The sequence below is a fragment of the Pollachius pollachius genome (genome assembly GCF_949987615.1).
Source record: "Pollachius pollachius genome assembly, chromosome: 7".
Lineage (NCBI taxonomy): Eukaryota > Metazoa > Chordata > Actinopteri > Gadiformes > Gadidae > Pollachius > Pollachius pollachius.
Genome location: NC_136940.1, coordinates 9,679,845 through 9,704,765, shown reverse-complemented (window position 1 = coordinate 9,704,765; position 24,921 = coordinate 9,679,845). Strand labels below are relative to the sequence as shown.

Genomic DNA, 24,921 nt, shown 5'->3' with positions numbered 1-24,921 from the left:
CATGTATAGGAACCTAGAATCCGTCACCCATCTTAGACCCCCACCTGGTTTGCATCCCCGACACGCCCTACCCTGGGCTAACATCCCAGATACACTGAAATTATTTAACCTTGTTGATTACAAAACTTGACCGAACAAGGTAACTAGTATGGCAGAGCAAAACTCAACCCATTTGGATAATCAAATATTTATTTAGAGAGAATTTGAACAGCATTCAATGTTACCCTGCTCTGTTGAAACTGCTCTCTTTGAACAACATCCCCCCCCCCCCCCCGCCCTCTATTTCCCTCCCCCACCCCCCTCCACTCTACTCTACTCAAACATAACGAACACTTGAACACTTAAAGCCCGAGTGACAGACTCCTGCTCATCCTGGTTGTGGAGGCAGAACTCCGACTGTGGGGGGCGCTATTTGTCGATGAGCTTGGCCAGGCTCTGCCTGAGGCTGTTCAGGTCTAAGATCTTGAGGTCCAGAACTTGTATGGCCTGCTGGACCTCCCCCTCCGTCTGCTGCCTCTCCTCCTGGCTCGCCGCCAGGTCCGTCTCTGCGCTCTTGACCCGCTCCTCCAGCACTGCGTTCTGCTCCTCCAGCTCCTGCACACACACACACACACACACAATAATATTCACACAAAAAGACACAATGAATCTCGTAGCGACCCCGATACAGTTTTAGTCAGAGCTCAATTTCTGATACTTCATAGCACATGTTTCCATGGGCAAAATGTTACACTGCTCCTTATCTGAAGTCACCTTACGATCCTAACCCTGACAAAAATAGTTAATACAAAAAACAGATGCAGCAGGTTACATCAATTCTACTTGTTGGTGACGGACACTTATCCAGCCGAATCTACCCTAGAACTCCCTTGATCAATGCCGCTTACCTTGCTCCAAACCCTGCACTCTCAAATTTCCTCTAAAGCACTGAGATCAGTATTAGAGGCATGGCTGCAGAGTATAACTATATACACACTGCTCAGCCATCCATCTCAAATGGTTTATCCAGTGAATGTAAATGCTGTGTTTTATTAGGGACTGGGGAGTGTGGAGGACGGTTAGGGAGGTAGAGACGAGGAGCTAATGGCGGTGATGTAATATACATTAGGGCCAATCTCCAGGCTTCCCCTGGGGAATACATCCACCACCTCGTTCCGTCCTTGGGCTCACCGGTGCTTCAAATGTGCAGGGGAAAGCTCATTTAGCAAAGGAATGGTTCTGATTGGCCTCAGTATGGTGCTGCACTCGTTTGCATATCTTTACATGTCTGTTGTTCTGCTCAGCTATCGGTTCACTGGTCTGTCTGATCCAATGTCCGTCTCTCTACCTGTCTGACTATTTAACTTGTCTGCTCACCTGTAATCTCTGCATAGCTTCCTCTTTCTCCTGCTCTAGATCGCTGGCATCCGTCTTCTTGCTCTGTAGACTCTGGATTTCCTGAAACATGCACAGAAACAAAGTTATGACATCACTTCCTTTAAACCTCTGTCTGCTGTGTGTGTGTGTGTGTGTGTGTGTGTGTGTGTGTGTGTGTGTGTGTGTGTGTGTGTGTGTGTGTGTGTGTGTGTGTGTGTGTGTGTGTGTGTGTGTTGTGTGTGTGTGTGTGTGTGTGTGTGTTTTACCTGGTCCTTGGTTCTCAGCAAGTCCTCCAGGGTCTCTACAGACTGACTCAATTCTGGATCAGAACCGGCAGACGCAGCGCTCTGGGCCTCCAGCTCAGCTACCTGGAACACAGACAGACAAAAACACACGCATTATACACAAACACACATAATCCACATCATACATAAGCACAAAATTCACATACGATATACACAGAAATACACATACAATATGCCCAAAGACACACATTATACACAACACAAATACCCTATATACAGACACACATTATGCACAAACACAAACACCATACAAATACCCTATAAACACACGCACACACACACACAGACACACACACACAATGCTCTGGCCTTCCTACTCAGCTATCAGGGACATAGGCTTCACACATTGTACACACATACGCAAAATAAACAACACACACACACACGCTATACGGTGCACATACACTTGTCTGGACTCCAAAGTCGAATGACTGAAAACTTAAAAGAGTGGAACCGGCCTCAGCAGGCTTAGGGTTTTATTTATAAAGTTGAACAGACTAGACTACTTTCCGGGGCTAGTGGAACCCACCCCAGGAGAACACGGCATCAGAAACACCACAAACATGGCTGCCAGCCAGGCATCTCCTACAGCCTCTGCTGGGCTTATCCGTCAGGACGGGGACAGGAGCTGGGGGATGCAGGGTTTGGGTGACTAGGGGAACGGGTATTGTCCTCTAAAGTCGGTCTGTGTCCCTGGCTGTCACTGCAGCCCTGGTCCACTTCCAGAGGAACCTGCTGGAGTCAGCATGGATGGGTGGGGTGTGGTGGGGTGGGGTGCCGACCTGGCAAAATCTATGGGCTATTTAGTTATTTTAGCAGGCTCTTATCCAAAGCGACTTACATTGAAGTCAGATAAATGTCAACAAGGAACAGGTAGGGGGGTAGCAATGCCTACAGGTTGGGCTGTGTAAATTGGGGGATTGAACCCAGCACCTCTTGTCTGGGACTCAAATCACATGATCTGACTGAGCTCTTTAGTTCTGCGATTACCGACGGCTGATTGGCTGCACTGGTCTTACATTCATTCCCATTCTAGAAGGTTACAACTTTAGAACATTCTGAAAGATGGGAAGGTTCTAGATGGAGACCTTGACCAAAAAAAGCTGTTGTCTCTCATCTGCATATGAAGATTGAGATACCTATACAGAAAGGGTGACAGACCAACAGGACTTCCGGACGGTAAGACGGACGAGACACAGGCAATACAGGACTAACAACAGACAGTCAGTCAGTCGGTCAGATGGGGCAGTCAGTCAGGTGTGCGAACCTGTTCTCGGAGGCGGTCGGTCTCATCCTGGTACTCTGCCAGCTGCTTCTTCCACATCTGCCCGCTGCTCTCAGCCTCCTGAAGAGCAGACACCAGCTTGGCGTTGCTGTCCTGCAGCGTGAACAGCTCCGCCTCCATATGGAGCTCACAGCTCACTGACCTGTCAACACACCAACATACAGTTAGTCACACCCTACACACCTTAGACAATACAGTACGGACCTGATAACACAACAAAATACATACCATACAGCCTACCCCTGTGCAAACCACACCGAACCCAACGATTAGCAACAGGAACACAGACACATTATACCGCGTCTGAATCATCTCTCACTAAAGTGCACTATTCATATATTTTGTTGTGCTTGTTTGTAGTGTACAACTCTGGTTCCTATATAGTCCACTACTTCATACCCATAATACACACTGTTGAAGAAGTGTTCAGCTGATGACTAATTATGCCCAATATCCCTTGGTGCACAGCAATTTTCAGTTACATACGATCCATCTGGCGACATCTATGCTGAATAGAGTTCTGGCTCATAGTTACTGACCCCATTCCGCGCATTGTACACTGTAGTGATCTATATAGTGCTCATTATATTCGGATGAGAGAACGAGTGAGCAAGGGATTTTGGACATGGCCATAGTAACACAAGACAACACAAGCACAGTAACGCAAAACAGACAGTGGCACAACAGACATGGAAACACAACACCACACATGACAGCACATATGAGTGCACAGACCTAGTTACACGTCATAATATAGACTAGTGTAGAACAACCCTGAAGATAGGATAGTGTTCTTTACAAGATAGTGGTAAAGCACTACAGAAGTGGTACTATGGAGGCCTATGCCACAAAGGGCTCCTTCCCTCCAATCAGGGTCCACAGTGAGACTTAACTCCTAAGACTCATGATCCTTGCTGACGGTAGAAGGGACTTGATTATACCCCGGCATTACAGATGTATTGCGCACATCCCGTCCTCTGATTCCCTCCATGGCCTTTTAGGAAAGCAAACTATGTAACCATGACAACCTGGTGGAATGGCTAGGAGATATATATATATATATATATATATATATATATATATATATATATATATATATATATATATATATATATATATATATATACACACACACACACACTTTTCTTTTTTCATTTCCAGTTCAATTCCCAGAGTGCTGGAGCGTCGGCTGCCCCAGGGGCTGATGGGTAGGACAGGCGCAGGCATTTCTTCCACGCCACGAAATGCTTGACCCCAAGTCATTATTTTGGTCGAATGACAACAAGGTTAACCGGCGTCAAACTCAAACTAAAACACTTTCATTATGTATGTGAAACGTCATGTCTTACTTGCATGTGCAATGCATAACCTTGCATCACTTCATAGTCTTATATTTATTTTCGTTTTTTCTCCTGGTACTGCAGAAATGAAATATGAACGTGTTATTTTGAAGATAACTTAATTCCTGATTTAGATGTATTTTTATATGTATGAATGTCCTTTATAAGCTTTCCATGCGAATTCAACCTGACGACGTTCCATCTCTCCCACTCTAAACTCTTAGGATTTACAAAAAACACTAACCTTCCCAAATTGCGGAATTGCCATCACCACATATATATTTAATAATAAAGCCCCCATATGGAATTATTGGCATTAATATGATTTTGTTGATTTGAGCAGCAGGCAAATACACTTAGGACTCTACTCACCATAGCAACCAGTGACTTGACCATGAACCCCCCCCCCACCCACCTTAATAGACTGACTAGACCGAGTTTGAAAAACGGACACACATGAGTGCACAAACACAAAGATAAACACATTGTTTCCTATGCTCTGCTGTCTGACAATTTCACAAAAGCTACTTTATGAATGCAAATTTAATTGCAACGTAAAATATAATGCAAATTTGGCACATTTTGTCTATTTGAATTTTATCTCAGCCCTAACCTACGATATTTTTGTCAGAACAGTCGATTTTATGGTAAAGCTCTTTTAGAGTACGGGATCAAGTTTTGTGTGGTTTTCCTAAGCAAGGATCAGTGAGTTTGTAGACGGTCTAAATATAGCGCGGACTGCACCCTGTTCTAGACGTGCTTAATGGGGCTTCCTAATGCTAACTGCCATTATGTCTCCCTGCAGTTGTCCCTGTCCTAGCGTAGCAGTTAGCCGCCGTTACCCACCAACTGCCGGATCATTCCAACTCCAAGGTGCTGGAAGAATATGGAGTAATTTAGTGTCTACAGTCTTCTGGAACAATGCACCTGATGACATCAAAATCTTAGATGTACAAACAATATCAATCAACTTTTTCGTTTGATATTCCTTATAAAGCACTTAATGTGAAATTGTACTTGTTTTATCCTACATATTAAATGTATTTCTGTGACTGATTTATAGAGCATCTCTGTGATTCTGAGGTTGACTTGTTCTAAACTCAATTCTTATTCCTGTTTTGCCGTTTCCCTTGTTAAGCACTTTGTACTGCACCAAAAGGGCTCTATAAATAAAGTTTGATTTGATTCTAAAGTGAAAACATACAACCACCCAGGGATCTTTTCTCTCCGAGTCAGTTTGGAGTTTGGAGGAACCCAATGGCGTGGAAATCTCCATGGTAGCAGAGTTGCAGTGGGCTCTACATTGCGCTGGTATTTATTGTATTAAAGCTGCAATCAGCAATTTTTTACTCAACCCACTTTCTTTTGATTAAATTTTGATGTCTCATGGTTCTAATTAATCGCATCTATTGCAATGGCCAATAGTCAAACAAATACCGGAGAACCATAAGCCTCAGTCCAAACAATTTTTAATCAAAACATAGTGGGCAATCACCCCAATCAGTGGGGTGCATTGCTGATTGCAGCTGACTAAACAGGACTTTTTGAGGCACATTTCTAGGGAAGTTAGAACAAGATTGAGACTTAAACACGCAGCTTCTTCACTTTCTTCAACTCCAAGCAACGAGCCGGTTAAAAACTGGTTCAAAATAAAACATGACCCCCCCCCTTAAGTTCCAACCCTGTTTCAACTCAAACACGTCACATGAAACTGAAGCATGTTACCCTTTCAACCTCACGTTCACCCCTGAAGTTTCCGCCTTGGGTGGAAGCTTTGGTGGGGAGCAGCTCCACCCGGCTTCTCGGAGTGGATTAGTACAGAGCGGAGTTACCCTTCAGAGAGCATCTTCTTGATGCTCTCCTTCTCCGTGGTCAGCTCCACCTCGGCGCTCCGACTGCGGATCAGCTTGTCCTCGCACGGCCCGTTCACCGTCAGCAGGGGTGGGGGAGAGTGGCGGTCCTCAGACAGCTCCTAGAGTCCCGACCGGAGCCGGGAGGGAGAGAGAAAGATGACGGGAGAGAGAGAGAGAGAGAAGGTAAGAAATGTAGAGGGTGAGAGAAAGAGGGTGAGATACAGACAGAGAGCAAGAGCGAGAAAGTGTTTTCAGCTGCAGTCTGATGTAATTTGTGACTGCTAACCTTAGAATATCCACCATTTTACAGTAAAACCTACAAGTCACCTTACATTGAAGAGCATCAGTATACAGTACTAGGCATATTGTGTTTGGGGTACAGTGTGGAGCTAGGGGACTGGGGCTCCTCATGCCAACATTTAATGGAGGGGCTCCCTTTAGGTAAGGGTGAAAACTACTCAACTTTCACTTCCATTGCTAAATGGCAACCTCTCTCCCCCTCCTTCCCTGTCCCTCACTGTGTGTGTGTGTGTGTGTGTGTGTGTGTGTGTGTGTGTGTGTGTGTGTGTGCGTGTGTGTGTGTGTGTGTCCAAGTCTCTTCCTCTCTGCGTTTGTGTGAAAGACAGTAAAACCCGCTAAAAAGGAACCCCTAGATTATTAATCGCTGCTGGATTATTAATATGTTTTAAGAGAGTCTACAGACTCCCTTCCTACATCCTGCTCCATCCAACATCTATGGATACACACACAAACACAAAATCAAAGTTTTTGCCCCGGCCAGGCTCTGAAGTCAGTGGTCATAAAAGATGCATGGCTTGTGTTTAAGCCGGACACATTCCTACAGAATTAACACTGCATCGTGTTGACTGAAGCTTTATAATCAATCTGAATACAAACAAGTCAGAGACGCGGGCTCCCTTCATCCGCGGCTAATCAGCCTAGGTTCAAACGCCTACACATACGTGGGGGTCAGGCCATATTGCACATGGCTAATGAACATCCCACTGTGAAGGGACTCTCTATCTTCCCACTCCCTCTTTACTGCATAGCCAGTTAGCTGTCTAAGCCTTGTTTACCCGCTCTACAGACGTTACCTCACCCAACACTGTATAGTTAGCTCCATTAGCCTTGTTAGCCCACTCCTTCGAGAAACATAACTGCATTTAGCACCATTAAGCTAGCTTCATTAGCCCCATTAGCCTTGCCACCGGTGCGTAGAGACCAGAAGAGCATTGTTTGTCACAATGCTCTACAATGTGGACGTTGGCAGAGTGTGCTGGGAGGAGACTTTGATCTGATTCCTGTTAAATTATTGAGGAAGGGAGTTCATGTTAGACTAAAGCAGGGGATTTTAAACCCCCAACCCCCATGGAAAATACATGGTTGTAGCTTTTAGCGGCATTCTGGGTAATGGATCTGGAGGAGGTCAGAGCATGGTACGTTGGCGGTATGCTGGCGTTAGGCTCACCTGGGACAACTGGTAGGAGAGATGTCCCATGATGCATCAGCAGGATCGAAAGGAGAAGAAGAAATGAAACAAGCAAAATGGACATGAAACAGACCAAATGAGACGATGTTCAAATCTGATTAGATTCAATTAGATAAGTAAAGAATAGATCTGATTAGCTAAAGTTCATGCAGGGACAACAAACGGCTCAATAGAAATCAGAAGTTTTTTGATCAATCAAGCAGTGAAACAAATTAACCAAAAAAATATAACATTGAAAAATATAAGCATTGAATAACTATTTAAAACCCTTTTTTTCAGATTAATTTAATCAAAGATTTATTTAACGATGAACAAAGGAATTGGTAGTGCTTTGGTTCACATCTCTTTTGTAAATTCTCAGTTAAATATTAATGAAAGAATTAAATTCATAGCTCCATAGAGGTCAGTGCAAAATACAAAATAAAAGTCCTTGGAGTAGAGGCTGGACATATTTAGGGCTCTTCAGGCGACTCCTTACCTGGGAGAGACCTATAAAAACCCTATGTGTCTCCTCCACCTCATGAAACATATTAAATATTCACAGTGGTACTGTTTGGCAGCAAGCAGCGATACAGGGTCTCCTTTTACTTATTCATCCATGTGTGTATGCATGCGTGTATTTGTGTGAGTTTCTTAACAGTCCAAGCCACATACACAGTAGGAGGCAAAATTCCAATAGCAAAGTTAAAGCAGCCGTCATGTTATCTCTGCTTCAAGCTGGAACGAAGTGTGCTGATTACCCCTCATTAGCTCTACCTTTGTTGCTAATTGGCTAAATCTAATTTAGCTGGGTTGTTGGTGGGAATAATCGGCAAGGACTTTTACTACTGCTGTGGACCTGGATGTAGCAGGTTTACGTGGGTCCAGGGAGACTAGGGTCCTTCCTGGTTTATTCATTCGCTGAGCTACAGACTCATCTCCGCCTCCCATTAATATTGATGATTAGGCTCCTTTAGGGCATCTGTTGACGCCATGTTTGTTGAGGCAAATAATGTCATCTATCAGACTTCATATAGTGCAGTGGTGTGACACTTTGTATTCAGTACTGTTGTATCATTGTTCTGTTATAAAGTGCATAGAGTAGTTATGTTATATTATACTGTAGTACCATATACATTACCCTATACTACTAAACTATGGTGCTACAGTAAATTACTACATCTAGTTTAGTGTGGTTATGAAGTACTGCATACACAGTAGGTACACTTTTCTATATGTACTAGTAGCCATGTTGTACTTTACAAACTGTAGTGATAATGTTCTGTTGTTCTCTGCGTTTGATACTGTGCGCTATGTTTAAGTGATGTGAAGTACATAGGTACTTACACTAAACGGCATGGGTTAGAAAATATTATTAATATTCAGGAGCACTAACTATTTTTGTGTATGTTTGAGAGATTAAATTCAAGTTTTTAAAAAGTGTACCATTAGAGGGAAGTGTGCAGATAACTTTTGATTAAGAGTTTATAGCACACTGTCTTTTAAATGGATGATAAATAACTTCCTGCCAAGTAAAAGTGGACTTCCTGTCGCCTGCGCCTGGCCTGCAGTCTGGAGACTGAAGCAAGTGAAGTGTTCTAAAGTTAAGAATCCATCCTGACTGTTCTATCTGGAAATCCATACACACCGCTGGAGTCTGCTGCCATATGGTGCTGGCTGATTACACTCTGTGCGTGCGTGCGTGTTTGTAAGCAGATAAACAAAAACAGGGGGTTGTCTGTCTGCCTGTGTAAAAGAAGAGCTCTTTCTTAGGAGAGAAACAGCGAGAGAGAGAGTAAGAGTGAGAGATTAATGGATATCTCACTCTCTCCCTTTCTGGTGTTAGAGTTCCAGGGCTCACCTGTGGGGCGGCGATGTTGAGCGCAGGGTTGGTCAGTTCAAACCTCTCCTGAGACTTCTCCCTGGCCAGCCGGGCCGCCTCCCGCACTTCCTTAAACTGATCTGAGAACTGTGAGAGCGGAGGCGGGGGGGGGGGGGGGGGGGGGGGGGGGGGGGGATGTTTGATGCGGTAATTAAACCAAATTTACACAATGTTCTAGCATGAGTTTGACATGCTACGGTGGGAGGTGGTTCCTACCCGCTAGTGTGGGTGATGTTTCTTAACTATTAGCGTGGGTGCTACTTGCTAGCATTAGTGCTAAAGGCTAGCGTGTTTTTTGTTTTTTCAATAAAAAAAAACTGGGTGGGGTGAGTCCAGGGTGGGTTTTACATACTATCACTCGTGCTTCCTGCGAACTTTAGTGATACTGGCTAGCGTGCGATGTGGTCGGTAAATACTAGCATGGGTGCTAAATACAAGCGTTGGGCGTGCTAGCGTGGATGCTACATGCTAGCATTTGGGATGTTGGTTACTACCTGCTGAAGCTGCTGCTCTGTAGAGAAGCCCAGACCATAGACTGTGTTTGCCCGGCTGTCGGCCCACTGGCCAAACTTGTGGGAGGTCTTGGTGAAGGTCATGTTGGGAGTGATGGTGCTGTTGATGATGGCCTGGTACAAACACCCGCGTGCACACACACACACACACACACACACACCCACACACACACACACACACACACACACACACACGCTCAACATACTGCTTGCCGCTGCCACAAATAGCCTTAACACAAATTCGCCTTCCACTTCACGTTCCAGTGTCATTGTCAGCTATGTAATACAGGTAATGTAAAAACCTTCAAATGTCATTACAATTATAAACAATTTAAATAGTATATCCCCCTTTTCCCCGCTATGTGACAGTAGCATGTTGAGGTAGTATATTAGAATATTGGCATGGGCATGATCCCACCTTTGTCCCGCCAACACTGATGATGCGGTAGGCATTGCGGTTAGCGTCGTAGAAGAAGGACACGCTGACGGCGTGCTTGCTGGCAGGCAGCCAGTTGCGTTTGGTGGCCGGGTCAATCTGGAACACGTGGGCCTTGGCGCTGAACAGCGGCTGTTCCCTGTCCGCACCGGGCCATCAAAATAAGCATTAAGATGACGCGTTAGCTTTTTGGCATTTGTTGTCATTTAAATGTATTGATGTCATGGAAACAAGCTAAATCATGCTTATGTTTAGGATTCAGCCAGTGAAGGGATGAGTAGGGTTTAATGGGATCAGCGACAAACCGTTTATCCAAATGATACAACTGAAGTGGATGTAACTGTTCTGTTGCCTGCGAGACAATTGCACTACTTAAAAATAAATAAAAACCTACCCTGTAATCCTCTTTTTAACTCCTATTTTTATTAAGGGAAAATGTGCCTTCGGGGTAATATACTGATATGGAGGAATAACTTATTTTCCAAATGGAGGAGATTTCATGATGAATTGATGGTTGGAGAGAGACCACCAGGAGATAAGAGAGAGTGAGAGGAGAAAGCGGCAGAGAAAGCGCTAAACAGAGAGATAGAGAACGAAAGAGAGCTAGACAGAGAGATAGAGCGAGAGAGAGAGAGAGCTAGTCAGAGAGCCCGAGAGAGAGAGATGGCCAGATAGGGAGAAGCTGGAGGCCAGACCATCTGGGTGAATCCGTTCATTGTGCTGCAGTAGCTGGGCTGTGGGCAGAGTTCTGCGCCAGCCCTACACAAACACAAGCTGCAGGAATTAAAAATGGTACAGCTCCAACACAAGGGCACATTAACACAGCTAGTATATAGTTAGCTATGGAACACTGAAATATGTAATTAGTAGTTATCTCGCCCTCTCAGCCATATTTAGTGTTTACGAGCAGAATGCTGAAAGGCATGGCTTTGGTGATAGCTTAGGGAAAGGAGAACAGCGGTCCTAAGTAGGCCACGAGTCCCACTGAAAAACAATGGTGGGCTGGATTTGGCGGGAATCACATTTGCATACAAACCACAGCTGGGTTTGTGTGAACAAGGCCTTGTGATGGGAAACGTGGGAAGAGGAGAGAGAGAGATACGATGAGAGGCGATGGAGGTCGAGATGGAGAAGAGAAGAGAGGAACGAAGCCAATAGGAGATGGAGAAGAGAGGAGAGGAACAAAGCCAATAGGAGAGTGAGAAGAGAGCTGAAGAGTTCAGCGGTAAGGAAGATAGGAAAAGGAGGAAAGAGGAGAGGGGGATGGGCAAGAGGAGATGAGGGGAGTTGAGAAGGGAGGAGATGAAGAAGGGAAGCGGAGATGAGAGGGAAGGAGATGAAGAAGAGAAGTGTAGCTGAGAGGGGAGGAGATGAAGAAGTGAAGTGGAGGGGAGCGAAAGACACGATTAGACACTCTATAACCCTCCATTAGAACTGGCCACTTCTTTTATCCGCTGTGACCTCTGGCCTCTGTTACGCGACCCTGGTTAGGTGCGTTTTAAATGTGGATTTCATTCACTAGTTAGTACAAGCAATAAACCACATACATCTCACCATCGCCTAGCAACAGCCAGGTTCCCCTTAATCCTTATAGCCTGTTTCTGAGCTCCCTGACATTCGGTTGAGACAAATAAACTTAAAACACCAGTTCCAGTCCGCCAGAAAAAGGTTTTACTAGATAGACAGTTCCCAGTGTCCAATAGTATAAGAATTTGGTTGAACTGGGGTCAAAGTGGAGGATGGTGAATGTACTGGGCAGCTCCTTGTATCAGTAGCAGACTGTGCTTGTATTATGAATCTCCCAGTGAACACCAGTAGATGAATGTGGTTTTACTGAGAAGCTCCCAGTATCCATCAGTACAATACTGTGATTGTATATGGCAGCTCTCTGTGCCCACCAGTACAAGATGTGGGTGTACTGGGAAACTGAGTGTCCATGACTAGTTATGGCACTTTACTATTAACACATCCTATAAAAGCCTTGGCAGGTTCAGGCATATGAACCATTGAATCATCACAAAGCACTAGATATTAGGTCAGGATATTAAAGGTTGGTTCCTGCAGTATAGAAGCCCTTTATTATCAAGCAGCATCTTAATAAAATGATTATGATGTCTTTATGAAGGATAGCTTCACCATAACTCATAAACTGAAAGCTTAAACATCAACACTCATAGTCATATCCCATAATATCATGCTCTTAATGCCATCAACCTTGATTGATAGGTCGTTCAGCTATTGGAAAAGAAGACAAAAGCTGGAATGCCTGTCTGTGTGTGTGTGTTTGTGTCTGCCTACCTGCGTGCCTGTCTACATACCTGGCTGCCTGCCTCCCTGTCTGCCCTGTTGTGTATTAAATGAATAGTAATAGAATGAACATGTTGTTGACCGTCTATTTCATCCAGGGTCAGATTTACTTTTATCTCTTGGCAAGGAGGTGGTCCTTGACAAAAGCCTTGATGTTCAAAAACATACGACTACTGCACAATGGTGTGCTTTCAATTTCACAACCCTGAATGTGATAATACAAACTTTTCACTCATGGAGTCTAAAGAATGAAACACATCCACCCACGTCTTCATCTAACAAGGGAATTCTCTGGTTCTGTGCAGAAAAAGGCGAGAAAATCCAATTGCGGATGAACAATTAGTTACATTGTGAATACAAGTGTAATGTATACCTGACATTTTGTCCTAGTCTGCTCTACCTTAAAGCTCTTTCGTTATGCAAATACATTTAGCATTACATATCCTTAAAAGTTTATTATTTTTTGCCTGCGAGTTCATCAAAATGAGTTCATATTCTTATTTCACGATCATGCGATACATTTAAAGGCTATAAACTATAGAAAAAGGACCCAGGCCTAGAATAACATGGAGAACTGTGTGTGTGCATATGCGTGCGAGTGTGCATGTGCGTAGATTAATGTTAATTTATGCAGGTCATGTTTACACCCAAGCCAGGCGCTAATCAGATAGCATGAGTGTGTGTGTGTGTGTGTGTGTGTGTGTGTGTGTGTGTGTGTGTGTGTGAGTCTGTGCATGTGTGTGCTATCCATACTATGTTATCCAACACTAAAACATACAACTTCTAACTTCTGTTTGAATTACAGTGAATATTTTTTGAGTGAATCATATTTCTATCCATTTCCATCTTTCGATATCCCCTTGACTCTAAACACATAAAGAGAATAATCACTGTAATGCATATCAAAATACGCAACCATACATATGAATATTATAACTCATCAATTAAAAGATCAACATCCAGCCCTAGATTAATCAAAAGTAAAGTAAAAGGCTAAGAATAAATTTATTTCGGCATTATTGGACAGTATATACTGCTCGATATAATGCAATTGATCCTTCCATATCAGAGTGAACATGATACTATTTGGCATTGTTAGCCTACAGCAAGCATTACATAGAGTAACACACTAAGACATTTGTTGTCTAGCTACATGTACACACGGTGTTTGTGTTTGCTGACTAATCCTCTCTTACTGGTCCCAATGAAGGCACGGTTGCCCATTCAACACCCAGAGTCAATGATTTAATTCACAAGTTATTGGACAGTTTAATGCTCAATCCTTGCTTTCTTTACACGTGTGACTTGTTTATGTTCTTCCATCTATTTTAATATATTAGCCATTGCACGCGCACAGACAGACAGACAGACAGACAGACAGACAGACAGACAGACAGACAGACAGACAGACAGACACAGACACACACACACAGAAAATGGAAGGGGTAATGCATGTTTATGGTCTGCATATTAAAATCGGGATGAGCAGAACTCCATGCCAACAGATATGAGTCTGGGCAGCCATTTAAGATGGCATTCCAAAGTTCACCGTCTGTGGGAACTTATTTCAAACATTAAAGGGTCCCCAATACTTTAAACTGCCCAAAACTGAAGTAGTAGCTCATGGGGTAGAGCCGGTCTAGTTTGGGAACCAGAAGGTTGCTGGTTTGACACCTGGCTGAGGTGTATCTGAGCAAGACACCGAACCTGGCTGTTGCCTTGCATGTCTGACACCACCGTCTGTGTATGAATGGCGTTTCGCCTCGTCAGATCAGTCTGACTAGGTCTCCGACCGGGACGTTACCATTAATAAAAGGTGCTGCACTGTACAACTGTAAGCATAGAGTATCGTTTAAAAAAGCACTATATGCATGCAATCCATTTACCATTTTTATTTCTCCGCCTCAGGGAGTTGTCAAATCCAATCACCAGATGTCCCCTACTCAGTGCCCCAATTAATAATTCCAGGTAATACATCCAAACAATCGCTTGGCCGGTAGATGTTTCCAATTAGGCGGTTAAAAAGAAACCTTCTAAAATACATTTTGGACCATAATTATACGGCTTCATTATAATCATTGTATGAGTTCATGGTATGGCTGAATTGCTAAAGCTAAACGCCAGTGTCCGTTTAATATGTAATTAAACATCTGGCCCTCTACAAAATGATCCTTCCACAGATCACCACATAGCTATGCATCCTGCTTTTAAAATAAATAAGCGTTACTTCACACATATTTATGAAAAACATTTGTGCATGATTAAAGATTCCAGGTATTTGCATGTGCTTTTGGTTGTGTGGGTGTTTTTTAAGACAGAAAGCTGCTCTCTGCTCTGGTAAGAGAAGGAGAAACAGACTGTAGGAAACCATTCCTGTGTCCAGCTGGATTCTAGCCTCGTGAGACAATCCTGATCTTGTGAGTTGAGATTCTGTTACTCTCTCAGATCAGTCAAGCCTTGGGCACGTTGAAAGCCTTTTCCAAAAACACCAAAATTAGGGGACCAATCAGTACTAGTGGGAGGGAGTTTCAGCTCATGTAGTGCTGCAGTCTACCGTAAATAAAAAAAACTATTGCGGCGCCGTAGGAAAGTGTTGCAATCAAAACGTTTTGATCCGAAATAGACTGAATAGTAACATTAAAAGATGAACACAATTCTGTAAAGAAGGCTTTCCTCAAATTAATCATGGCACTTTTGATCAATGAACATATTTGAAAAAAAATCACTGCCCAGCCAAGGTTAGACTGATATTCATTGCGAAACGCAAACGTGAATTTTTGATGAGGAGGATGAGGATGAGAATAATGGGTTCCTTAAGAGTTATGCACTTCAATGTCTTGACCTGTAAAGGGATCCCTCTGGTGAAACCTAACCTGACCTTAAACTGCGTGATCTGGACCCAATTCTCAACTGACTGATGTTAGCATTGTGCTTTGTAAAATTCTGCTGATAATATTCCACTGCTGGCCACGTGCTTCAGCCCCAATCTGCAACATGATACCCCGCACATACCACAGGAACAGAGCCCGGTTGGGGAAAACTTACTCCAATATCTGTAACACATTTTTTGCCACGTCACCAAGATGGGTTACAGTGTTGGCAATGTCACAAACACCAGATGCAAGATACCCACAGCAACCAGCAGAGACTATCTCAAGGTAATGCTTCAGAGTGTGAGCTCTCCAGGACTCAGTCAAGGTCAGCTGCTTCAAAAAAATAAAAGAGGTGTCTGGCGGGCGACTAGAGAGGGAGAGAGAGTGAGAAAGAGAGAAATGTTTCTACTCTTAAGTCATGACAAAATATCTTGCTGAAGAAAATCTCTAAGAAGTGATCTTCTATAAAAAGGAAGAGGAGGGTTGGGAGGGGAGTGTCCAGTCAAATACAATAATTCATGAATAAAATCCTTCATTAATTCTGCACTTCAGGGTCCGATTGTGATGTACCACATCCCACACTAGTATCCTCCTACCCAGCATGCTTTTTGACTCAATAGCCAGACACAAAAACACTGTTCTGCAGTCACACTGGGGTGAATAGACCGCAGCGTATACACTACCAAACTAAACTAAATACTTTCACGGGTCAAAACCTCCGACCATGCCATGGGCCCAGGTTTGGGTGAGTGTGCACAGAACAGATACCCCCACCACAGAAAAGTATTTGGCATGGCAACCAAGAAGATATCTAGTGAGTTGACAGCATGTAAGCCTTGACTGTAAGAGGCGGGTGTCGAGTGGAGGAGGAGGAGGGCAAGATGTGCAGTGAAGGGGAACTGGAAGGGAGCGGCAGGTGTACCTGTCTCGCTGAAGAGGATACATTTTTATTCGTAGGCCAGCTCTCCTCTGCTGCCATAGAAAACAGTGCAAATGGATAGATAGACAGACAGGAAGGCAGACAGGGTAAGAGACAAAGACCCAACCTTGAAAAGGTGCCATAACAGTGTTCTGCCACACATATCCAATAGGAACCAAACACTAAATTAAACTGCAGTGCAGCGCCATATCTGGATTAAGTTGTTTATGATTTGCGCAGGTGACATCCCCAGGCACTACAGCCAATCAGCAATTGCAGTAGCATATTTCTAAAAACCTTATCCTCACAACAAACACTTGTGGTTTATTATTTATTATTATTTTAAATAACAGTCTTGAAGGCCCATGTTATTCAACTTTGATCAAGGAGAAGACTGCTCCTTGATTAGTCCAACACACATAAGGACAGTTTGGCTGCTGCAAGTGTTGTAGAAGAACAGATCTGTGAGCTGTTTTTGTGATGCAGGAGCTGTCGGTTTCTCCCTCTCATCGCACACTGCATTACAAAAAAGGAGCCTTCTGTCTACAAGACACGATTGGTGTACATCTATAATTCAACGAGGCGATACGGATCTTTGGGCGCTAACTATTTGATGTCCACGATGATCTTGGAGGAGTGCTTGTAACTGCGATTCATGAGGGCATTTAATACCACTGCCCTTACCAAGGCAACCGGATTAAGTGAATAAACGCAGGCAATGCCAGGAGTGAGTGGCGTGTTGAAGCTGGCTATTTTCCAGGTATTTCAAGAGTAGTACAGTAGTAGTACTAAATACTTGGCTCCTGCTCCACTCTCAGTTCCCATTAAATGGGCGCCTGCTGACGAGTTGCAGTGTTGCCACCACAACACGGGTCACTGCTTTCTGCCTCTTAATGTGTGTATCCTGCTATAAAAGGGACCACATCACCAACGCCTTAAGGATTCCGCTTGTTACTTCGTATATGCAATGAAAAAAAGATGTGTTAACGCGATCCTCTCTTGACCACAAATACCAGGGTCGAAAAGAAATTAGACCCAATCGATTATCGATGCTGAATTCGTGAAAGTAGGTCAGAGTGGGGAGCAAAACACGACATGGCCATAACAACACGACCTGGCATTAGAAACTGTTAATATGCGATGTTGCCCTAAATCGGTCATGTTAATTAGAAGGAAAACAATTCTGTAGAAATGGCAGAAGCAACTCCACTTGTCATTGTTTCCACGGTAGGCTACGTACTTTCATTAAAAGCAGATGGTTGTTCAGACGATGCCAAACTAAAAGGGACTACAACGAAAGTTTTTGTTTTGACACGTCTCAGGTTTCCCTCAGAGGCAACTCAATGTCAGTGAAGGCTGAACTCACCCCATGCTCGGCATCGATCCCGCTTCTCTGCTGCGTTTTGGGTCCCAAGTCGTCCTCCGGCCGGAAAAGATTCACTCACTTTCACCTCCAAGTAAACTCCAGTGCCCTCCTACCCCCTGATCACTTCATTAAATGAACATTCCCCAAACTATGCAATCTGTTGAGTCTGATCACTTCCGATCCAATTGTATTCCCTTTCCCCCAAAAAAGTAGTTAAACCAAATTTAGTTAAGCCTAGCAGTCGTCCTCCCTTTGTCCTCGGTTTTTGCATCAAACACCGTTTTGTTTCACCCTCCGATGAACACTGGATCCCTCTGGTATTTCCAGGGGCACATTAAAAGCTTCGATCCGAAGAGAAAAGCGAGCAAAGTAACGCGGTCCTGTGCGCTCCGTGCTCGCTGTCTCGTCACGTCAAAGCCCTTCTCTCCACTTCTGTCGTGTTGCTGCTCGGTCAGATATGATCCAGGATCTCAAGGAGCCCCTGCCTCTCAAGCTCACAACGGGAATCCAGGGCCCTCTGGGTCGCCCTCTGGTGGCCTCTGACCGCCACACAAATATATAACCCGTCCAACTTCCTATGTCAGAGAATACGAAATATAATGTACTGAATTAGCCCGGGGCTGTCGTATAAGCTCTATCCGGGTTATGAGATTTGGTCGGAAATATAGTAGGGCAGAAGCTTAGAGCGATCATGTATACAGAGCATAACATAATCCAAATGGATGCTTGGCAAATGCTTTGACAAATCGTGTAATGGATTTTAAAGCACATCAGGACTTGCCTCTGTTTATCTGACGGCGTGTCAGTTAACATCGATTATGCTTTTTCCTCTCATTGAATTCATTCAAGTGTCCGTCGTTTTCCCTCTGGGGCCAGATATTATGATCCAAATGATGATTTGGAGTGTAGAATCAACCCGGATTTGTCTCTATCTGGATATTATATTTGATGCCTCATATGTCTCTACGCACGAATAATGTTCAGTGGCCTGATAAGAAATCTCCGCCTGAGTGCGTCTATGTGCAATGTGTGTGTGCATGTGCACGCCACCCGAGAATAGATCTGTGATACATGTAAACGACTTTCACGTTTGTCTAAAGGGCACGGCCTGCGCAGGCCAAGGCAATTTGCTGCAAAGCCGACGAAAAATCTGCGATTCCTGGTGGAGGACAAATCTGCCTGGATTTGCTATTAATCAAAGCTGACAGTCAGGTGGTGCACAAAGGACAGGGCCACATATGGCTCCTGCAGAAACCGCGCGCGCGCGCGCACGCACACACACACACACACACACACACACACACACATACACACAATTACTGACCCATACTCCGACACAGCAACAACCTGGGGAAAAAGGAGGTCAACTTTACAGAAGAATGCTGAATAAACGCATAATAAAAGTCTAAAATAAACTAGGCACCCCATTAAGATAGTGTAAAGTCACAGTTAGGCTATTTAATTGCATACAACGCACTGGTTGACAAGACACGTCACTTTAATCTATAAATCCTCACAAGGGGAACAATGAACTCTCCATAGCCCAATGGCAGAAAAGTAATCTTTGGCAAGGGTCGCATAAATAAGGTCCCCTATCTGCAACTGGCCTCGTGTCGGATTGGCAGACCATAAAACAATAGCAAAAAAAAGGTAGAAATTGTGAATTGAATGTAAAAATCAACAGTAATATGTTTGTGGAGCATTTCTGACCATCTCGGAACACAACGCTTCTTTATTTGATAGCCGTTAAGGCCCTCACTCTTTCTGTATTAATCATGATCATGTGATGCATCTCGCGTAGCCTTCAGGGCGTTGCCCTGATAAAGGCAGTTGTCATTATGGAGAAACAAAAAATGATGACGCTTCAACCACACAAAAACATAATTTTAATTCCCTGATGTTATCCAAATTACAACATGTAGGTCTATATATCTAGACCATATAACGGATGATTCAAACTGGACAGGGGTTCGCTAAGAAAACAGTGCCATACAAGGGTGGGCAGTATATTATAATGTTATTATTCCGGACCGCCCACACAATGAGTAATGTATAGAAGTAGAGTCGATTGGATTTTTGTTTAAATTTGTTTATTATTACAGCCCACTAAACCAGACAGAGAAAGAGTCTGAGGAGTGAGAACCTATCAGAATTCTTAAGGAAACCGGGTGTTGGCGATACATGCACCACGTCATCAGCAGGCGACTGTTTAAAGATTAGCCACGAGGATGTGTTTTTAGCATTCGACAAGGGGATTTTCTATTAGAACAAACCACCAAGAAGCAGACTTTTATACAAAAGTTGGCCATGTCGGATTTCTCCTCGCTTGGCCTGGCCGACTGGCTGATTAAGCAGTGTAAACAACTAGGAATAAACAAACCCACTCCTGTCCAGGAGAACTGCATGCCACCCATTCTCGAAGGCAAGTCCGCTCTTTTTATTTCTTTAAGTCTGTGGTTCAGAACCCACAGAGGCACATTTTTGCAATTAGTAAATAGTTGGAAATCGATGATTAAAAGATGTGTTCTTCAGGTCGGGACTGTTTGGGCTGCGCCAAGACGGGAAGTGGAAAGACTGCTGCGTTCGTCCTGCCGGTGCTACAGAAACTATCCCAAGACCCCTACGGTATCTTCTGCCTGGTCCTCACACCCACCAGGTCAGCCCCTCCCCAAGAAATGACTTCTCAAACAAAGCAAATCATGACCGACATTAATTACTAGGGATAATTAGTTATTAGCACAATATAAATGTGTTTAACAGGTAGCTTACAAATGGCTGATCATAAGTTATCGAAGGAAGCATTGCTTCTCTACCAATGACATAATCTACTGTAGTCGCCCTCCCCTTAATGGGGATGTTGTTTGTTTTTGCAGGGAGCTGGCATATCAAATCGCAGAGCAGTTCCGGGTCATTGGCAAGCCCCTGGGCCTGCGGGACTGCATCGTCGTGGGTGGGATGGGTAAGTGGTCCCACTTGAACCCATAACCTGCTCCAGAACATGACTTATTCATCCACAGAAAATTGAGCGTAAGAGGTAGAAAATGACTGTATTATACCACCATTAACTAAATTATTTTAGACTTAGATTTACACCCAAGTCATCAAGGAGCCGACTAGGGCATCTTGCCCCGGGATGCCTACTGGTAGACTGGGGTTTCAGGAGTCAAACACCCTTACTACCAGTCTATCCTATCCCTCCCCATAGCAGTCCATTCTAACTCATCATTACCATGACTTATCCCGCCGGCAACAACTGACCGTTGTGTTGCATCATCAGACATGGTGACGCAGTCCTTGGAGTTGTCGCGGCAACCTCACGTTGTCGTGGCGACGCCGGGACGATTGGCGGACCACATCCGTAGCTCCAACACCTTCAGCCTGAAAAGGATACAGTTTCTGGTAAGAGTCGCTCTCTAGGACCCTAGCTCCCGCTTGAGCATTAGTGTAGAACTGTCTGTACAGGTGTGTGTGTGTGTGTGCATGCTGTGCGTCTTTTGATGTGTCCATGTGTCCATCTATATATGTGTGTTGCTCTGAGGGGTGTACGGTATAGAAAGTACACCGGTGTGAATTTGTGCTATGGCATGGATTTCAACGTTACCGTGTGACCGGTAGACAGTGTTGTGTGTAACGCGTTACACAGTAATTGGCGCAATGTTACTTTTCCCAGGGACATATTTGACAGCGATACTGCATTTTCAGGCAGTATGCTATTGCTCAAGCATGCAGGCGTGCCTGCGTGCTTTGCATTTTCCAAAGCCAGCTTACGCCAAAACTATACAGCAAGGTCCGCAAACAAGTGGAGAAAGAAATCCATACTATTAAACATTAGTGTTTTTCAGAGATCTAAGTATCTTGAGAAAAGATTTTGCATACCGTGATATAAGGCCGTTACCGTCTATGCCTCAAATCATACCGTGATATACATTTTAGTCCGTACCGTACAGCCCTAGTCTGAATGCACCTATAGGAGTAGTTTTCGCACACGTGTATATCTATTCGTGTGTGTGTGTGTGTGTGTGTGTGTGTGTGTGTGTGTGTGTGTGTGTGTGTGTGTGTGTGTGTGTGTGTGTGTGTGTGTGTGTGTGTGTGTGTGGGGGGGGGACAGATCATGGACGAGGCAGACAGACTGCTGGAGCAGGGCTGTACTGACTTCACCAAGGACCTGGAGGTGATCCTTGGGGTGCTGCCGGCCAAGCGGCAGACACTGCTGTTCAGCGCCACGCTGACCGACACGCTGCAGGAGCTGCAGAGCCTCACCATGAACAAGCCCTTCTTCTGGGAGAGCAAGTCGGAGTAAGGGTCCCTGTATAACACTCACACACCCCAATGTATGTTCAACAATCAATAATTAAGATAGTGAGGTGCATTATTATATCATTAAAAGTATATATTATATACTTTTTTTTTTTTAATCCAACATGACTATTATGGCTATATCCCACAGCACTGAAATACTGATTTGTAGGGTAGCCATTGACTACCATAAAGTGTTTTTTGATTCAACGTGTGATAATTGAACCGTCTGGGACACACAGGACCCGGACGGTGGAAGAGCTGGACCAGCGGTACATCCTGACCCCGGAGAAGATCAAGGACGCCTACCTAGTCCACCTGATACAGAACTTCACCGACCAGCACAGCGACTGGTCCATCATCATCTTCTGCAAAACCTGCAAGTAAGCATTGAAAGCATGCTTAATAGGAGCCAACTATCTGTAAAAAACAGTTTGTGGTGTAATCCTTTGATTGTGTTAGAAGTGAAGCTGGTAAGTGTTCCATTGTTTGGGGAGTGGGGCCGGTATGTGTCCACTCTGGTCCAGGGAGGGGAAAGTAGCAGATAATGTTCTTACTTCTGGTATATAGAGCATTGAGGCACGACTAAGCACAGAAGCGATTGGGGTTTGATGATAGTGGGATTGCTTAGTGGATGCCCTGAAGTCCTTGTTAGTGGCTAGAAGTAAGGAAAATGCTAGCAAGCAGACAGAAATGGAGGAGAGGACTTTCATGGGTTTATCAGCTCAAGGTCCTGAATTGTTGTCTCTTCTGAAACATCTCAACGTGTCCTTACAGGGACTGCCAGATCCTGACAATGATGCTACGAAAGTTTAACTTCCCCACCATCTCTCTTCACTCCATGATGAAACAGGTGAGGTCTCGCGCATCGAGTCGCTACAAGATGCTAACAAGCACTTACTTGGCAGGAAGCAGATTGTCTTATTACTTTGTGTGAGAAGACGGAAATACTTGATGAAAGAAAAACAATGATGTTAAATTAAAAGGTGTTAAATTAACAGCATTGCTTTTTTCCCCACCACAGAAAGTTCGATTCGCTAACCTCTCCAAATTCAAAGCCAGCGTCTACAAAATCCTGATTGCGACAGATGTTGCTTCCAGGTAAGATGATCAAACTACATAATGTGAAGAATTAAACTCCATTATGTACCAACACAAGCCCCAACTACACTACTACAGAGCTACTCCAATAGGACATTGGTCGATTTTTATGGGGCTAAAACAATATTTGGATATGCAAATGCCTACCATCTAAGAATTAGTTGCAAAAATGTAGTCACAGGATAGTCATTTTTGGGACATTGTTCTAGGCTGTTACAGCGCTTTCTGCATGCATTGCTTTTCTGACTGTGTTATTCGCTGGATATCAAGGGGGTTGGACATACCAACGGTCCAGGTGGTCATCAACCACAACACGCCCGGCTTGCCCAAGATCTACATCCACAGAGTGGGTCGGACCGCCAGGGCCGGTAGGATCATCTGTTTGTTAGTCATAAGGATGATGGTAGCGAAAGTCATGCACTATAGTATTGGTCGTCCCCAGAACCTTCCAAGCTCAAAAGGTTCTGGATTCAACCCCACAGAACTATTCCTTAATGACATGCAACTTCAAGAAATATAAAAGCATCTTAAGAGATACATAATAGTGAAGCGCCTTTGGAGCTCATTAATGGCTGTAAAGACACTAACGGATGTCTTTACATTGCAGGGAGGAACGGAGTCTCTATCACTATGGTGACGCAATATGACATCCACTTGGTCCATACAATCGAGGAACAGACACGTAAGTCAATTTATTGCTTCAAGCCTTCAACGTGTCAGAATTGTACGGTATATTGTATCACTCTAAAACACTTACTATATATTAAGGTATTATAGATTTAGTAAATGCTTTCTTCCAGAGAATCTTAGAGAATTGTATCCACCTCAACTGATGCTGCCATCAGTTTAGCTTCACAGGACCAGAACGCTGTAGTGTTCAGTTTTTTTACATTTAGGGCATTTAGTTGGTTGGACCACTACATTGGTTAGGATGTGTAAACGCTGGTTCCATGTCTGTCTATATAGAGTCGAAGCTAAAGGAGTATGAGGTGGAGGAGAAAGACGTGTTGAAGATCCTCACCCAGGTCAACGTGACAAGGCGGGAGTGTGAGATCGTAAGAACCCTGCCGTTGCTAGATTTAGAAACTGTGATTCAAGACCAGTCTGGGTTTCATACAGAGATGTCAATAAAAACCTGTTGTATTCTAGAGATTGGAAGCCACCGACTTTGATGAGAAGAAAGAGGTCCACAAGAGGAAACAGCTTATCCTAGAAGGGAAGGTATGTATCGTTATTAGGTAAACTAGGATGAAGTTGTATTACTACTTGTTTTGTGTTAGTTTTGTGAAGCATTGGATGCAGTTGGGTGGTTGGCTAGCTGTTTCATTTTTTACATTAGTATAAATGGTATATGATTTTACATCCACTGAAGTCAGTGTATCCTGACCCTGAGTTTACCTGTGGTGGACATGTGTTTCAGGACCCAGAGTTGGAGGCCAAGCGGAAGGCAGAGTTGGAGAAGATCAAGAAGCATAAGAAGAAGTTCAAGGAGAGGATCCAGGAGAGTGTGCTGCAGCAGCAGGCGGAGCAGCGTCAGAGGAGCCTTCTGAAGAAGAAGAGACGACTGGAGCAGAAGAAGGCCAAACTGGAAGTTAAATGAGCGTAATGGGCATAAGGGGGAT

At 44.1% G+C, this 24,921-nt stretch overlaps 2 protein-coding genes across 2 annotated transcripts; one reads left to right on the top strand and one right to left on the bottom strand.

Moving 5' to 3' along the window:
* Positions 1 to 316: 316 nt before the first annotated feature.
* Positions 317 to 18,344, bottom strand: homer3b (homer scaffold protein 3b). Its single transcript, XM_079739093.1, has 9 exons — positions 17,903 to 18,344; positions 10,420 to 10,576; positions 9,984 to 10,115; positions 9,433 to 9,576; positions 6,119 to 6,258; positions 2,929 to 3,088; positions 1,623 to 1,724; positions 1,357 to 1,437; positions 317 to 594 (listed from the first exon to the last, which is right to left on the bottom strand). Exons 1-9 carry the CDS (start codon positions 17,914 to 17,916, stop codon positions 409 to 411), a joined length of 1,116 nt encoding a protein of 371 aa, XP_079595219.1. The 5' UTR covers positions 17,917 to 18,344; the 3' UTR covers positions 317 to 408.
* Positions 18,345 to 20,135: 1,791 nt separating this feature from the next.
* Positions 20,136 to 24,915, top strand: ddx49 (DEAD (Asp-Glu-Ala-Asp) box polypeptide 49). The gene is made up of 13 exons (XM_079739535.1): positions 20,136 to 20,324; positions 20,435 to 20,558; positions 20,776 to 20,861; positions 21,180 to 21,301; positions 22,011 to 22,198; positions 22,441 to 22,581; positions 22,976 to 23,051; positions 23,223 to 23,299; positions 23,570 to 23,667; positions 23,907 to 23,981; positions 24,266 to 24,354; positions 24,449 to 24,520; positions 24,720 to 24,915. Exons 1-13 carry the CDS (start codon positions 20,210 to 20,212, stop codon positions 24,897 to 24,899), a joined length of 1,443 nt encoding a protein of 480 aa, XP_079595661.1. The 5' UTR covers positions 20,136 to 20,209; the 3' UTR covers positions 24,900 to 24,915.
* The last annotated feature ends 6 nt before the right edge of the window (positions 24,916 to 24,921 follow it).